Consider the following 17799-nt stretch of genomic DNA (forward strand, 5'->3'; position numbering starts at 1 on the left):
TGCTCATCCATCTCCATCTTGCCACATGCCATGCCCAGCTCTGCAGCACCGCCCCCAAGATTGACACTGGTCCGCCCCACTGCTGAAACCTCTCTGCTGTACACGATGTCAGAATTCAGTGTGCGGACGGAGGGCGGGAGGAAGATGGGCTATCTGAAACATCAAGCTGTGACCCTGTGTTAGTACAAATCTAAGGGGTTAAAGATTTGCAGCTTATCGTTCATTTCTTGCGTAGGTGCCTCATGGTGTGCAATTGCGTTGAAGTTGCACGATAACTGAAATAATGTTTTACTACTCCCATGCATACGCTTACTGCTTGTTCTGTTTCCTTTAAAATATATATATATATTTCTGCTCTTTGATATATTGTTCAAGACCAATGGAAAGCTAAGTTGCATAGAACCTTTTTTTGTCAGTTTTTCAGTAGTGTGAACCTGTCCCAAGGGCGTCAGGGTGCTGTAAAACAAATCTACTACTTTCAAAAGTCTCCAGTCGCTCCTGCCGACACTGCTTCTTTGCATCACTGTCTTAGGTGAAAAGGTCTGTACGGGTCTGTACGGTTCTGTTACAGAAAGGGTGGGGAATCCATGGTCGATAAACCTAGACGTGCTGATCAACACACATACACACAGGCCTCACACACTGGCACTGAATTACAATATCCAAGTTTGTGCATATGTAGCCGACATGGGTCCCATGTGGCGTAATAACAGCGGCAAGGAATGCGTTAAGGGAAAAACTGTGACGCATTTCAGCGGAAGGCTAAAGCGGTCGGCCTTGAAGCTGGGGAACCGGGTTCAAGTCTCGGCAGGGAAACTCAACATGCTGTGATTCTGAGCAAATCACTTAACCTCCCCTTCTGTAACGCAACTGGTGGTCACGCAAAGCGCTCTGATACCTTCGGGTAGAGTTTGCGCTATATAAAACTTCCCAAAAAACAAAATAATGTTGGACTGAAATACACACTCTTGCTTGGCCGCCGCTTGATGCAACCCCTGGCCTATGGCCAGGGCAAATTCCACCTGGGCCCTGGCAGAGGCTCTGGAGGAAGGCTGCGCATGGTCCCACGCCTTTAGGCGCAAGTGTGACATAACATTGCTCAGTTTAATGCTGAGGTTAATCGGTGACTGTATGTCAGCATGGACTTGTATCTCTGCAAGGTCGGTAAGCTAAGTGTCATTAACTCGCAGCTCTTCGAGGCTGCGTCAGAAGCACAAGACCATACTGTACAAGACTGTCATAGAGTTACTATTATTTGGCTTTAATTGAATGAAGAAGTATTTGTCGCCATGTGTTGCAGCAGTTTCATAAACCGAGAATTACCCGACTGCGGAGTATAGTTGATGAACTCCAGATCAATAGAGAAAAAAAAGTACTCACTGATGTCTGTTCGTCTGGCTGGAAGGCAGCCCACTACTCCACTCCCAGAAAATCACGGAGCACGAAGCGAAGAGCATACGAGAAAACCCGGAGCTGCTCCCATGCTGTTTCCAACACAAGAGCAGCGCAATGATTGGTTGGAGTAGGCCAACCCAGGAATCTGTGCATGCAGTCCCCTGGCTGTCACACAGCTAGTACATAGATGCAAGATGAAATGCACATGTTGGGCCGGCTGTCACAGGACGATTTAGAAAAGGGGGTGGTGATTAACAGAGTGTCTGAGTTAAGCAGACCACTCTTACCCAGTCCAAAGATCAGGGCTTGATCCATCACCGTTATTTATCTCACTGCCCCATCCCAGCTCAGAACCTGGCTATATGCAAATCAGTCTGTCCCTGGCCCAGTGCATCATGGGAACAGGGCAGACTAAACTACCAAGCCAATTCTTCACCAGAAAGGAGACAAGCTACCGGGGACCGGTTTCTGGCATTTCAGCCTTCTTCGGCCCGGCTTGCTTGAATCCTGATGGAGCAGTGAGAAAGGGACTCATGTCTGAGTATACCCTGCCACACCTATAGTGGCCAAAAACGATTTAGAAAAGGGGGTGGTGATGAACAGAGTGTCTGAGTTAAGCAGACCACTCTTACCCAGTCCAAAGATCAGGGCTTGATCCATCACCGTTATTTATCTCACTGCCCCATCCCAGCTCAGAACCTGGCTATATGCAAATCAGTCTGTCCCTGGCCCAGTGCATCATGGGAACAGGGCAGACTAAACTACCAAGCCAATTCTTCACCAGAAAGGAGACAAGCTACCGGGGACCCGTTTCTGGCATTTCAGCCTTCTTCGGCCCGGCTTGCTTGAATCCTGATGGAGCAGTGAGAAAGGGACTCATGTCTGAGTATACCCTGCCACACCTATAGTGGCCAAAAACGATTTAGAAAAGGGGGTTGTGATGAACAGAGTGTCTGAGTTAAGCAGACCACTCTTACCCAGTCCAAAGATCAGGGCTTGATCCATCACCGTTATTTATCTCACTGCCCCATCCCAGATCAGAACCTGGCTATATGCAAATCAGTCTGTCCCTGGCCCAGTGCATCATGGGAACAGGGCAGACTAAACTACCAAGCCAATTCTTCACCAGAAAGGAGACAAGCTACCGGGGACCGGTTTCTGGCATTTCAGCCTTGTTCGGCCCGGCTTGCTTGAATCCTGATGGAGCAGTGAGAAAGGGACTCATGTCTGTGTATACCCTGCCACACCTATAGTGGCCAAAAACGATTTAGAAAAGGGGGTGGTGATGAACAGAGTGTCTGAGTTAAGCAGACCACTCTTACCTAGTCCAAAGATCAGGGCTTGATCCATCACCGTTATTTATCTCACTGCCCCATCCCAGCTCAGAACCTGGCTATATGCAAATCAGTCTGTCCCTGGCCCAGTGCATCATGGGAACAGGGCAGACTAAACTACCAAGCCAATTCTTCACCAGAAAGGAGACAAGCTACCGGGGACCGGTTTCTGGCATTTCAGCCTTCTTCGGCCCGGCTTGCTTGAATCCTGATGGAGCAGTGAGAAAGGGACTCATGTCTGAGTATACCCTGCCACACCTATAGTGGCCAAAAACGATTTAGAAAAGGGGGTGGTGATGAACAGAGTGTCTGAGTTAAGCAGACCACTCTTACCCAGTCCAAAGATCAGGGCTTGATCCATCACCGTTCTCAGATGTGAGACCCTTGCTCATTGCACCATCAGGATTCAAGCAAACCGGGCCGAAGACGGCTGTAATGCCAGAAACCGGTCCCCGGGAGCTTGTTTCCTTCCCAGTGTAAGAATTGGCTTCTGTAGTTTGGTTTGTCCTGTTCCCATCATGCACTGGGACAGGAACAGACTAATTTGCATACAGCCAGGTTCTGAAACTGGGATGGTGCAGTGAGCTAAAAAACGGTGTTGGATCCAGCCCTGATCTTTTGACTGGGTGAGAGCTTTCTGCTTAATTCAGAGACTCTGTCCCTCACCACCCCTTTTTGTAAATATTTTTGTCCACCCTAAGCGTGGAAGGGTATTCTCAGATGTGAGACCCTTGCTCATTGCACCATCAGGATTCAAGCAAACCGGGCCGAAGACGGCTGTAATGCCAGAAACCGGTCCCCGGGAGCTTGTTTCCTTCCCAGTGTAAGAATTGGCTTCTGTAGTTTGGTTTGTCCTGTTCCCGTCATGCACTGGGACAGGAACAGACTAATTTGCGTACAGCCAGGTTCTGAAACTGGGATGGTGCAGTGAGCTAAAAAACGTTGTTGGATCCAGCCCTGATCTTTTGACTGGGTGAGAGCTTTCTGCTTAATTCAGAGACTCTGTCCCTCACCACCCCTTTTTGTAAATATTTTTGTCCACCCTAAGCGTGGAAGGGTATTCTCAGATGTGAGACCCTTGCTCATTGCACCATCAGGATTCAAGCAAACCGGGCTGAAGACGGCTGTAATGCCAGAAACCGGTCCCCGGGAGCTTGTTTCCTTCCCAGTGTAAGAATTGGCTTCTGTAGTTTGGTTTGTCCTGTTCCCATCATGCACTGGGACAGGAACAGACTAATTTGCATACAGCCAGGTTCTGAAACTGGGATGGTGCAGTGAGCTAAAAAACGGTGTTGGATCCAGCCCTGATCTTTTGACTGGGTGAGAGCTTTCTGCTTAATTCAGAGACTCTGTCCCTCACCACCCCTTTTTGTAAATATGGCTGTCACAGGACAGCCGACCAATCCGACATGCGCACTTCAGGCTTTAGGCAAGTCATTCCTGCTGCTAAACAGCCGCAGAAATGGCACTGCCCCGACACGAGACTCAGTGAGTGCACCCCACCGAAATGGATATGTCCATTGACTATTCCATCAAATCTGCATTTGCTGCAGTTGTAGCGGTCGCAGCAGGCGGGCCGATGCTCCTCCGCCCTAAAAGAGGAACCGCCGCTGCTTCTGCCTCTGTTATTCGAGGTTTTGTCCAGGGTCAATCCATGAGTTGGTGATGTGTGCATCTTGGGTGGTCATCACAGGGGCTCCCTGCTGGCACTTGGCAACCTGGGTATTTGTTGCATAGCACACCTTTTTGTCACATTACAGGACGCAGGTAGGTGGAGCTGGCTGTCTACTCATATTTATCATTTTCTGGTCAGTGGGGGCATTAAAGGTTTTTCTGGTATTAAAATGTCATATGGTGCCGTAGTATTTTCCTTCTGTGTCCTCCTTGTTTCTCACCATCCGGTAAAGAGAGGGGCAAGGATGCTCCAGTCAGGGTTGGATTGGGATTGAAAATCGTCCCGGGCACGCATAAAAAAAATCGGCCCACATTTGCATAATCACGCCTCAGTCAAATTACTGCTTTGGCGTAATCTTATAAAAAAAACTTTACGATGGGGTGGTTGAGGGTGGGTTAAAAAAATGCATGCGTTAGTTTACAATCGTGAAACAAGTGAGGCCACTTCTACTCAGGCCCCCTGCCTCCGCTCAGGATGTGCACACATTAATGGGCCGCCCAGCGAGACAAAGGCTGTTGCAAAACGGAGGCCCATCTGCCTCTAGAAAGGCCACTCAGACACCCACTGGGCACCTGTCTGTGTTAGAACAATAGAGACAGCGCCCAAATGGCCCCCAGACTGCTCAAAAAAGCGGCCCACAGCAGAACTCGGACATCGGCCCCTCCGGCATTGCCCGAATGCCCGCTTTACCAATCAGACGCTGGTTCCAGTCCCAATTCCTCAATCAATTGCCGTCATCTGCATTGCTTGTGAGCCCTAAGCTTCCACCTCACAGGTCTCGATACAGACCCACCATTCCTGCTTATATCACACAGATCCTTCGCAGTGCTTGTTATTGAAGGATATTGGTGAGTAGCCTTAGTCTAACCTAAAAGTGAAACAATTTAATTTCTGCCATTTTGTTTCAACCTGTGGAAAAAAATCACCACGACTTGAGAAATGACGTGGGCGCATGCGAGGGATTGGCTGCAATGAACTAGATGGTTGTAGGTAGAACCTCAGTTGCCTCACTTAAATGTAGTTTAAAGTTAGCATGAGTTACTGCCATCATGCAGTATGTGGCGCAATGATCACATGTCAGTAATGGAGCTAGCTGTACAAAAAAGATCTACAATGCATTGTCTTGCTTGCTGGTTCGTGCGTGAGGCATAGTAGTTTTCCTACAACTGGAAGGGTCACTATTGAGTAGTAAAAGCCAAAGTTCATTTCAACACTATTGACTTGTAAATGTTTCTGTAAATTCTTGTAAATTTTTCTTTTATTGACTTGTACATTTTTCTGTCTAGTACTACAGGTGCATTTTACTGGTCCCGGATATTTACAATAGGCAGCATGTGAAAGAGCTGGTCAACATGATTCTCATGAACATGGGGTTTTCAGGTAAGCATTTTGTAGTATACCTGCTTTATTCAACCTTATAGTACACTGGTATTAAAAATATGTTAACAGGGGATTGTTTCGTTTCAAGTAGCTACAGCTTTGTATATTGGTCCCAGTGTGCGTTTTGTACTTGATGGTCAGGCCCTAACTACCAAGTCTCCTCACACATGTATACATTACGGTACATGGTAATTTGAGCCCTTTAACAGTGACTAAACTTAAGTAACTTAGATCTGGTTCAGCAAAAAGGAAACAAAAACTCACCTCATTATTGCATTGACTAATGTTTGATTTTGTGACTGTAACACTCGTTAGCACTATCCCATCCCTCACCCACCTTTACATGTTACCATGTTCTGAGACCTGAGCAGGAGTTCCCAACCTGGGGCGCTCGCACACCCAGGGGGTGCAAGGTGGCATTTCAGGGGGTGCGACAAAGAGGAAAAGTATGTACTGTATGCATTAAACGTTTAATTTCTTTTGTTCAATTTGTTCACCTGCAGTACTTTGTTGTTCAATCTGTGTTAAAAAAAAAAAGAAAAATTGACTAGTCATCTTCAAATGTGTTATTCCTTTTATAGGGGGTGTGAACATTAATCAAACATTTTGTAGGATTGCAGGGCATATTGTAATTCCCCATGCCTCCAAATGTGTTAATGACCAGCTTTAGCCCATGGCATCTCTATTAAAGACATATGTGTGTGTTTATACTGAAGTCATAAGTGTGTGTCTTATGACATTACATCAAGTGATAACATCCTGCTTATTTATTGTATGAATTGAGATACATATAATCAGTAATACAACTTTAAAATTATACAATTAATGAAAGGTCCTCTTAGTCAAGCATATGTTAAGAAGGCTACTTCCATTCATATGACCATGGCTTGTTGCCATGTGTATTACTCTTCGCACAACACATTACTACTGCGATACTGCAAAATTGAGTAGTGGGTCAAGGTGGCCCACCCATACCAGAGGGATTGACTATGTATGTACAGTGTACTTCAAAAAGTTTATTATACCGGATGGCTTATTAATACAAAAACTTATCTACAGACAAATAGAGGATATGTCAAAGACATGCTGAGTTACAGGAAACAGTTTTTCAGCTTCTTTCAAATTGAGAGCAGGAGCTCCCAAAAACTTTTTTTATTTCATTTTCCAGATTTAACCTGCAGGTCTGTTTAAGTGAGTTGTATTTCCATGCAGAGGTTTAACCCCTTCAGCTTAGGGTTTGATTAACATAAAACTGCAATGTATGTTGTATCTGCATGCTCAAATTATTTCAGAGGTTTGGCTCTGTCACATAAAGAAATGAAAGTGTTTTTTGGTTCCACAATAAAAAAACATTTCTGGCTATCTCATCCAAAAATATCAGCTCTATTAAATATACACAGGGGAGGATTATGCTTTTCAAATCTTTACTGTAAATCAAAGCAGCCACAATTGAAAACTTTTAAACATACATATTACGTTCCTCATCATAACTTTCCACACTGTCATGGTTCTATCTCTGGTGGTGTTTCCTGTCTATCTGCAGCAGTTTGCACCTATAACATACATGAGCCCCCCACCCCTCCAGCCCTCCACCCCTCCCCCCACCCTCCCCCCCCAAGCTAGGAATTGCAAAGTGGTCATAGGAACAGGGGAAAAAAAGTTGATGGTGGGAGAAGATGTGACTACCAGATGGCGGACACAGATGACCCATCTACAGACAGGCTATTGCCTCAGTGAAATGATAGGGTATATGTGCCTTCAGGGGATTTATTCGAATATTTTCTTAATTTATTTTTTTAATCAAATTTCAAGGCCAGACAAATGGTTACCTTGCTAACTGATTTCTTTTACTAACTACTTCATATCCACAATTTCTTTATACAGTGAGTCTAAATCACAGACATAAACAATAATGTCATGCAGAAAATGAATCAAACTTGCAAAGTCATGCAAAGAACAAAGACAAAAACGGGTGTATATAGCAAAATATTCATTTTTTTATCTCAAAAGACCAAATCAAATACGGGTATTGGAGAATACAAACAATGTGACAAGAAGGAGACAGACTAAAATTAAAAGCCTTCACTGTAACAATTGTCCACACTTTTCTTCTTAATAGAGATTAAACAAATTTCAGAAGAGAAAGCGTAGGTCAACGTTTCGGTGTCTACTTTTTAATTAGCGAGACCATCTTCAGGACTGACGAGTATTGTGGTGGAAGACCCCTTAAATTGGCCAAAAGACAGCGTTCGATGTATCGTATTTGTAGATAAAATATCGAAGGACTTTGAAACAAGATGGTGCCGCTTGCAGCAGAACAATTCTAGTTATATTATTAATCTTGCTACTGCTGAGCGTGGTAATTCAATGTTGAACCGGAAAACATCCAAATTTAGTAGCGTTTTTAATCGCTCATTTAAGCAACACGGATCGTACTTTAACTCTCAATATTGAGCCGGGCAACATTCAGAAAAGGCACGTATTTATTTGCTCATTTTAGGCAGCGCGGCTCGTACTTTTAACTCTCCGATATTCCTGCGCGTTTACAAGCTTGAGAAGCATTCAGTTTGCATCAAAGGCCTCAGTGAAGCAGGTGATCACACCTCGACATGGCACCTCCTTTGTGTGCAGGCAGACAGACAGACGGGGATCTCCTCCAGAGGGGAAAAAAGAGTTGAAGGTGGGAGAAGATGTGACTACCAGACGACGGGCACAGAAGGCCCATCTACAGACAGGCTATCGCCTCAGTGAAGCAGGTGATCACACCTCGACAAGGCACCTCCTTTGTGTGCAGGCAGACAGACGGGGATCTCCTCCAGAGGGGAAAAACCAATTGCAGAACCGTTTTTCCAGAAGGAATGATTCATTATGCCGACTACACCCAGGGGTGTGCCCAGGGCTCTTCAGTTGGCAAGAAGGCTTGCACGAGCTTGGAATTGGGTAGAGAGAGGTATCCTGGGTTTGTTTGATGGCCAAGACCCACAGCAAGTGTTGTAAAGTGTTACGGCTTGCCGTAGGAACTATTGCCCCAGTTGGCTAGTTAGTCTTCCCCTCCCACAAACGTGAGGATGGTATGAAAGTGGCATTACAGACACAATCCTCAGATCACTACTGGACTGGAAAGAAGTCAGGAGGACTGCCCTCCTGCTGCTGCTCCTTGGACCTAGAACAAAGAGGCTACACAAAAGACTTGACTACAGCTGCTGCACCTGAGAGACCAGTAAAGAGGACTGTGCCTGCACCACCAGAGAGCCCAGCTCCCACAGGATTGCCTCACTGCATTGGACCCTGAAGTGCCTGCTCAACGACTGAGTCCTGACCTTCCAGATGTGTCTCCACCTCTGTGAGACCTGTAGCTGAAGTCGAAGTGGACCCTGATCCCAAAAAAGAAAAGGTTTGCTTACCTGTAAGCAACCGCTGAGGCTGCTCTAACTAGGAGACCAGAGGACCAGTGGTGACTGCCCATGCATAGGACTTCTCTGATGCATCATGGGATATTGAGTCCTGAAGCCGGAGACAACCCCTGATGCCTGTGGATGCCAGAGTTTCCCCAGGATATTAGTATTGTTCTTTTGGTGTCTATTTTAAGATTAAAAATGCAATTTTTGAATTGCCTACTTATTGACTGTTGTGGTGCTTCTAAGTGCTTTATGCGTGTTCTTCTAATTAAGTCTGACAGCTCTGTGCTACAGCTAACCAGTAATGAGGTTTATTAAAGAAATCTAAGAGGACTTGATAAAGATTGTGACATTATTATATGGTGAGGTCTCGCAACCAGGCACATAATAACTCACTTGCCTACACAAACCTTGCAGAACTTGCCATATCCTGGAGGAAGTCATCCATCTAGTCCAATCACAGTCTCTGGTTTGACATTACACTTGCTTCTTTCTGTAGGTAGGTACTCAGTTTTCATCCAAATTTAAAGCCGTTGTCCACATACAAACAAAATTAATGTGGTGGGCAATCAAACATTTTTATTGAAAATGATTCCAACGTCACAATGCAGTTAAGGCAATATTTGTATGTGTGGATAATTCTCACCTGCTTATCATTGACAGAATTGAGAATTGTTGATGCAGTAGCTATAAAAATGTTTTATTCTGTGGCAGGACCAGAAGCGCAGACTGTGCTTATTTGAAGCTTTTCCACTACTACCGAAGCAACATGCAAAATACGTTTATAGTAAAACGTTTTTGGACTATGAGGACCAGTCAGTGGCCTTCATAATGTCTTCCAGTTTAAAACCCAAAGAATAAGCTTTCAAGACTTTGCGCCTTTAGTGTAGTGCGTACCAAAAGCAGAGTCAACAGTTCCTGCTTTTGATAAAACTCATCATACCCATCTTGCCAGAGTTGCTGAGGACACCAGCCTGATGGGTTTCTGAAAAGCAACGAATAACTGCCTCTTACAATCCTATCTAAATTTTCTGGTGCTATCCTCATACGCTTTCAAGCATCTCACCACACACAATTATTTGCATTTAGAAAAGATGGATAAGAAATCCATCTGGAATTTAGTTTATTGATTTTGAAAACATGAAATAAAACTTCTGGAGAAAAAATTCTACCTGTTAGAACCAGTGCTTGTACCTTCAAGACTTTTTTTGCAGGAAATCAAGCACAGCAACACAGTTAACGTTTCCAACAACTATTTCTTTGTTAAGTCGTAATTGTCCAGTCACTGTTCAAAAAATGTTAACGCCATATCTACATGCCATAAAGTAGAATGCCAAGAAACACTCTCCTCATTAACTTACGTAGGAAACCTGTTGTTGAACATCCTTTTCTATCAACTGGGTGTAATCCCTGCAGTACAAACATTATTTACCGACCTGTACGCTAAGTCACTGAAAAGAAATTTACTATCAAGTGCATCCCAGGGACCAATACCCCATTTGTTTCACAAATGTAACTACCTTTTCCAGACCTAGGAGTATCTTTTATGAGTATTGATTAACCATCCCTGTCTAATGGAGAAAAAATCTTTTCAGCCCTTGCCAATGATTTCTGAAACCCTCCAAGCGATGAGTGGCAGATGACCCGCTTGCATCAGCGAATGTGTTTGAACCATCTGGTCAGCAGCTCCGGAAACAGTGGGAATTTGAATGGAAGATCGCAAAACATCTCCAAAAAGACTCCGCACCAAGACTGGATCTCCATATTGGAGTCACCAGAATCAAGTCTTCCTGTTGTCTCATCATCTGAGCTGCTACTTTTGGAATCATTCTGAACAGGAGAAATAAGTCTCCTGTTCTAATCCTGAAGAATCCCATCGATCCCCTTTTCCACTGGGCCTCTAACTGAAGAATTCCTCCAGTTGCTTGTTCAGCCTGGACACTAACAGGTCCTTACTAATGGGCACCACATCCAATTCAGGGTTTGAAACACCTGAGTTTGGAGTCTCCAGTCGCTGTTCTTCCCAAATAACTGGCTTTCCACTCTGCTACCGCCTTCTACTGTCCCAAAATGTACTCTGCTACCTCAGCAATGTGGTATTGAAGGTAGTAGTGCCAAAAGTCTGTAGTTATCACCACTAACATCCTCAATCTTGTTCCCCCTAACTTGTTGATGTAGCAGACGCCTGATTATATGTCTCTCCTCAAGAGAATGCAACAGTGCAATTCCTGAGGTGGCAATGTATCAATGTTTTGATGGCAAATGAACCTGCTAGGATTTCCAGACAGTTGATATGGATGCTCAGTTTTGCTGCCTGTGAAGACTGGCCACATCTTGATCCCAAGGCCAACTTGCTGGCGTCCGACTCAAAAATGATCACTGGCTGACAGCCGACTATGGCCCCCATCCACCAGGATAGCTAGTGACCTCTGTTGATGAACTCACCAGATTGGCATGACCGGCCATAGCGCAAATGTATCTTCAAGCTGTGCAATACCCTGTAATGAAGATGGACCAGACGGATGCTTAGATTGGTGAGGCCAACAGACTCATAATCCTGGTTAAATGATCTTAGTGACAAAATCTGTTTGTCCCTGTTGACAGTATCTTTTTTTTTTTTTGAGTATCCAAAAAATCAATATGGGAAGCTGCACTAGACCCTGTACTGAATCCACCTGAAAACCTAAAAATTCTATATTCTACATCGGAAGCGCTATCATTTTTCACAACATTGTTCATGAAGCCCAACTCCTGTAGCTCATGAAGTGACCAAGATGTGTGGTCTCACAATGGACTGTTCTTGACCTAGAATGATAAGATCGTCCAAGTACACTATCATGCGTACACTTATGGCTCACAGCGCATTGACCACCAGCTTTATTAACTTGGAGAAACATCACATTTGGCCAGTGGTCTGGAGACTCAAAAGGATGAACAGCAGTGTGTAATTCAGGCTGATGGATATCAATATACAATCAAACAATGACTAAACAATAAAACATTCATAATAAACCATCCATAATGCAATATTCAATCTCCAGGTAGAATCAGCACATATCTTGGCTGATGCAGCAGCAAAGAAAGAGCCAGTAACATGATATCTCCTACATTTAAAGGAGTATGTAATTGTTGATTGTTGCATAGAACCATGACAGCATAGAAAGTTATGATGGGTCTATATGTTTACACTGTTTTCATTGGTGGCTGCTGTGATTTGCAGTGAAGATTTAAGAAGAATAATCTGAGCCTTCAGCACTGCCATAGAAGCAATGAACCTCCTACAAAATCGTCTCTCCCTTTAAAAGTGAGAGTACCACAACCAATGATCAAAAGGGTAGGGACCATGCAAACTATGATATATAATGGATGTAAAGTGGGATTGTACTTGTGATTGCCCACTGAAATCATGGCTGCCTTATTTTGCACTAATTGCAGTCAGACCCCCCAGGATATAGCGGCATGGATTGGCAAATTTAGCGGCACAAAAATGAAAATTTAGCGGCACAAAAATGGAAATTTAGCTGCATTTAGCGGCATTTTATTTTGGGTTTTTTGCAACACCAAACACAGATATCTCACTGTTTGAGTTATTTGACAACATGGAGCTATGTACATTTTGTTTATTTACAATTCAACCCATTTGTTTTAGGTAAAAGGCATGTTAATCTTGGCCATGTACGTTCAGTTCTTCAGAGCACTCCAAGTCTAGACCAGTATTGTGTTGCTGGTTATAATGTAAAAACAATAATTCCCGGATCGATTGCTCTGAAAGGGACCGTCGTCTGGAAGAGAGAATAATTTTGAATATGCTGTTGCTCCTTTCAGCATCTGCAGAGCTTGTTACACAGTCTTTGTACACAGCTGCAAGTTGGGAAAGAGCTGGAATGCGGTCAACCAGCCCACGCCAAAAGAGGTTGGTGTCAATAAGTCCAGAAACAGACGCCTGCACTGCTTCTGGCCCTACATTTTCAAAGTACAGGCGAAGCTCCGGATCGGGAACTTCGCTGAAACCAGGGATGGCTGAATAGGCACTCTTGTCATTAGGCAGGATGCAGAGCCGCGCAGGGTTAAAAATGCGCACTTGTTTTAAGAATTGTATGCCTGGCTGGGCCTCCCCAATGTATTTGGCCACCTTTTCTAATGAATGTTCAAAAGCTTCATTAAGCTGGGCTGTTATTTTTTTTTTCTGTGCCAGACTTAATTTTGCCCCTGCAGTGGTCTGTAGAAATGGCTCTAGTGACTCCACAGTGAGGACTGAATTGTTGGTTAGGTTCATGTGGAGGTCCTCCAAATAATCGTATACCTTCATGGTCACTGGTGTCTGGCTCTGGAATAACTCCATCAGGTTTAAAATGCTTTGGCATTTTTCTGCCACAATGTCCAATTGGACTTTTATGCACTCCCTTTGGTCGGTGTTAATAATCTTCTGTAGATTTTCAAGGGAGTCTGGGAGAGACTTGCTGAGTTGCATCTCTGACTCCACAAACCCAGCATAGGCCTCAAAGTGCTTGCAGTGGTACTGGACAGTGGCAAACCAAGAATTCCAGTGGGTACTGCAAGGATCAGGTGCCACCCGTGCCTTCATCCCATGGTTCTCTGCAAGATGGTGCAGGTACCTTCTCTTTCTGCTGCCAGCCATGTAAAAGATGCGGGAGAAGTACAGCAGGAAAGCATTTAGCTCCACAAAAGGCTTCCTAAATGACTCTCCAACAAGATTCATTATGTGTGCCAAGCAGGTGATGTGGATGGAGTTTGTGTACAGATTCCTCAACACTGTGTTGAATGCCTTGAGCATGTATGCCGCGTTGTCAGTGTTGAAGGAAACAACGTTCTGGAAGTCTATGCTGTACTTTGTGAGCACCTTTACAACAGCTTGCGCTACAGTCCCATGGTTGCACTGGGATAGGAAGACTGTGTCCACCAGGTAGGTATGGATCTGACGGGCACCCTGTGGAGAGACTGCTTCAACTAGCACATTCAAAACACACCGCCCTTCGACATCTGGTGTTTCGTCAAAGATAACGCTGATCTTCTGATCTTTCAGTAGCTCTTTCAGCTCGTTCTTGGCACTTGTATATCTCTCTGGGAGATACCGTTCTTGCAGCTGATGACTCCCAGGTATCGCTCCACCATTCCGTACTCGCTCGTGCAGGAACTTGCGCAACACAGGGTGGTCGGTTTTGCTGAGCGGAATGTTCAACGCGGTGCAGACGTTAACCCACTCAGTTATCATTTCGTGGTTTGCGGCACCGGCAGCTGTACTCTTGGTGAATAGCGAGTTCACTGTCATCTGCCGTGCACGTTTTGGCGAAGATTGAAGGTCAGGATCATCTGAACAGCGCTTCAAATGTTTTTGGGACCGCACATGCATATCCACAGTGTGTTTCCGGATGTGGTCCACGGCCACATTGCACACACTGCAAAACAGCACCCCACCATCAGCGTGCATCACATTGCTGTAGTCTCTGGCCCGGTCTGCTGCGGTTATCTGGGTGGGCAGATGTGATCTGTGCTTCACACCCTTTGCAGGCTGCAGAAACTTCTCCATTCTGCTTTTCTTGTGGTGGCTTGTTGCTCCCTTGTAAAACAGAAGATCTCCCGGTTGTGGCGCAGTCAGTTAACTCGCCTACAAAGATAGTTGGTATTACTAAAGGCACCTCAAATGGGGGAAAGGCAATTGTTGAAAGGAAAGTTCAGAAAGCACCGGTGCTCAACGATAAGAAATGCATGCAACCCTGAAGCACAAGTAAAGTGACAAACGTGTTGGGCCATAACTGCAATGGTAAATGCCAGTCCCCGAACGGTGTTGAGCAAACAGACAGTGTGAAAAGCGCAGGGGGAAAAAGCCATAGCAATTGTTGAAAAGCTCCAAGTAAGTGCCCGAAAATTTAAAATGTAACATGCCAACGGTTACATGGGTGGTGCAAATTGGACCAAAACGTGTCCGGTCAGCCACGTGCAAAGAAAGTGAAAGAATTGCCCCAAAATAAACAACGATTAAATTCCCCAGAGGTGCTCACAACCCCAAACTTACCAGTGCGCTGCGGCAGCTGACCCAATTCTGGCTCTTGCAACAGCAGATCCTTCCCAGTGATGCTCTGCAAAAGAAACCAAGTAAAGAGTTACGAAACTCATCAGGTGCCCACAACCCCAAACTTACCAGTGCGCTGCGGCAGCTGGGCCAATGAGTCTTGAAACTGCAGTCCCTTTCCCCACAGAGAAAACAGCAATTGCCCCAAACCAAAATGAACAAATAAGAAATTCCCCCGAGGTGCCCACAACCCCAAACTTACCAGTGCGCTGCGGCAGCTGACCCAATTTGGGCTCTTGCAACAGCAGATCCTTCCCAGTGATGCTCTGCAAAAGAAACCAAGTAAAGAGTTAGGAAACTCACCTGGTGCCCACAACCCCAAACTTACCAGAGCGCTGCGGCAGCTGACCCAATTCTGTCTCTTGCAACAGCAGATTCTTCCCAGTGATGCTCTGCAAAAGAAACCAAGTAAAGAGTTAGGAAACTCACCTGGTGCCCACAACCCCAAACTTACCAGTGCGCTGCGGCAGCTGGGCCAATGAGTCTTGAAACTGCAGTCCCTTTCCCCACAGAGAAAACAGCAATAGCCCCAAACCAAAATAAACAAATAAGAAATTCCCCCGAGGTACCTACAACCCCAAACTTACCAGTGCGCTGCGGCAGCTGACCCAATTCTGTCTCTTGCAATAGCAGATTCTTCCCAGTGATGCTCTGCAAAAGAAACCAAGTAAAGAGTTAGGAAACTCACCTGGTGCCCACAACCCCAAACTTACCAGTGCGCTGCGGCAGCTGACCCAATTCTGTCTCTTGCAACAGCAGATTCTTCCCAGTGATGCTCTGCAAAAGAACACAAGTAAAGAGTAAGGACACCAAACTTACCAGTGTGCTGCGGCAGCTGGGCCAAATGGCTCTTGAAACTGAAGTACAGTGCAAGTAAAAATTCATGAAAAAGGGTCAAGATTCAGGACAAGACTTTCCAAGTGGTGGAGAATGCAGATATAACCTGCACAGGTAAAATAATAGTGCATTCATCTGTGGTCAACCCTGTGACAAAAAGCATAAACAAAACGATGTACGGCCCCCTGGCCCCCACAGGTTTCAGACTAGGCATGCTGGAGGCAGAGACAGGTCTCTGAGGGAGTGGGACGGGTATGCTCAGACGTGAGTTCCATGGCACTGGAATCAAGCTATCCAGGCTGATGAGGGCTGAAAGCCCGAAACCTGTCCTTGGATGCTTGTTTCCAGTCCAGGCAGGACTTGGCTTGGCAGTTCGGGCTGGACTGTACCCATGGGGCACAGGGTCAAGACTGATTTGCATATGGCTGGGTTCAAACTGGAATGGCATGTGAGCAAAAAAAAAAAACATGGATTTTGGACCAGATCTCTGAACTGGGGTTTATGTATACTGTAGAGACTTACGGGCGGCTCCCCTCGAGCTGCCCGTTTATTCTATTTTGTCATGAACAAATGCCTTCATTTTTTAGGTACCCATTTTTTTTTATAATGGAATGACATACATCACAATGTTTTATACTTTTCGAGTTCCAAAGAAATGTGTGCTAAAATTAGAAGGATAGGCAGACATGTTCTTGGGTCATTTCATTAACAACATACATCAATCCTTTGTATAATTCAATTACAAAACATCAATAAAAATCTCATTTCAAAACTCACAAGTCAAGTGCCCCAGCAATTCGAGTCCCTGAAACAGCAGAAGCAGTCGCTGCATTATTGCATATTTTAATAAGCATTCAGAAATTATATTGTAACTTTAAAAGAAATGGTAAGGAACTGCCAGCAGGTTTAATAATGTTTTATGTTTGATTGAAAGTTTGAGGCTGTAGATTTCACAATGCGCAACATTAAAAAAATCTGCCTTTCTGCCTGTAATTTCGCTTCCCCCGGTCTCTCTGCCTTTGCTATCAATCATTCACAAAGTAAAGAAACTAGTTGGCTTTCTAGCACTTTACAACAGCAGCAAAGCCATATCTTTTTTCTATAAATGAGGCCAAAGACTACAAGTAATGTAAAACGAGGCGCACATATAAATCTATTCAGTATTCTGAGTGGTAACACACACTGGAGATGAAGTGGGAGCAATTTACGAAATAATGAATGAAGAAGAGAGGCCAGGGAGACGAAGAAGAGAGGCCAGGGAGACGAGCAGAGAAGATGAATAGCCAAAGTTGCCCACAGAAATGTTAGAAAATGTGAAGCCAGTAAATATCATACATGTGGCGCTGATGCTTGCTTGTTAAAAAGCAATTTACCTATAGCAACCCGATCACCGGTTTCTATATTGATAGGACATAGTTTCTGTGGGTATGGATTTATATTTGATGATCCTGTACATTCACTAATGAAAATTGTTAAAAATGTGGGTGTGATACAGTATTGCAGCACAAGAGAGAAGCCTGGATGTTTTAGTAAAACCTTTATAAACCTTTATAAACACGCAGGCCTGGCTGGGGGGCGGTCGGCCACATCCCCACTGCCCCCGCCCACCCGGGCAGCGCTCTCCCCTATGTGTGCGGCGGGCCCCCACCTCCGAACCCGGTCTCTGAAGAATGCTCGAATATTAGACAG

At 44.9% G+C, this 17799-nt stretch overlaps 1 protein-coding gene across 1 annotated transcript in view; it reads left to right on the top strand.

Moving 5' to 3' along the window:
* The window catches only part of ACTR8 (actin related protein 8), a 115324-nt gene that overhangs the window by 34914 nt on the left and 62611 nt on the right, over positions 1-17799 (top strand). Inside the window, exon 6 of the mRNA XM_086939139.1 lies at positions 5691-5784. Coding sequence (XP_086795265.1) covers positions 5691-5784 — 94 coding nt within the window. The remainder of the gene's footprint in view (positions 1-5690; positions 5785-17799) is intronic.

The sequence above is a fragment of the Lissotriton vulgaris genome, chromosome 9, assembly GCF_964263255.1.
Source record: "Lissotriton vulgaris chromosome 9, aLisVul1.2, whole genome shotgun sequence".
Classification (NCBI taxonomy): domain Eukaryota; kingdom Metazoa; phylum Chordata; class Amphibia; order Caudata; family Salamandridae; genus Lissotriton; species Lissotriton vulgaris.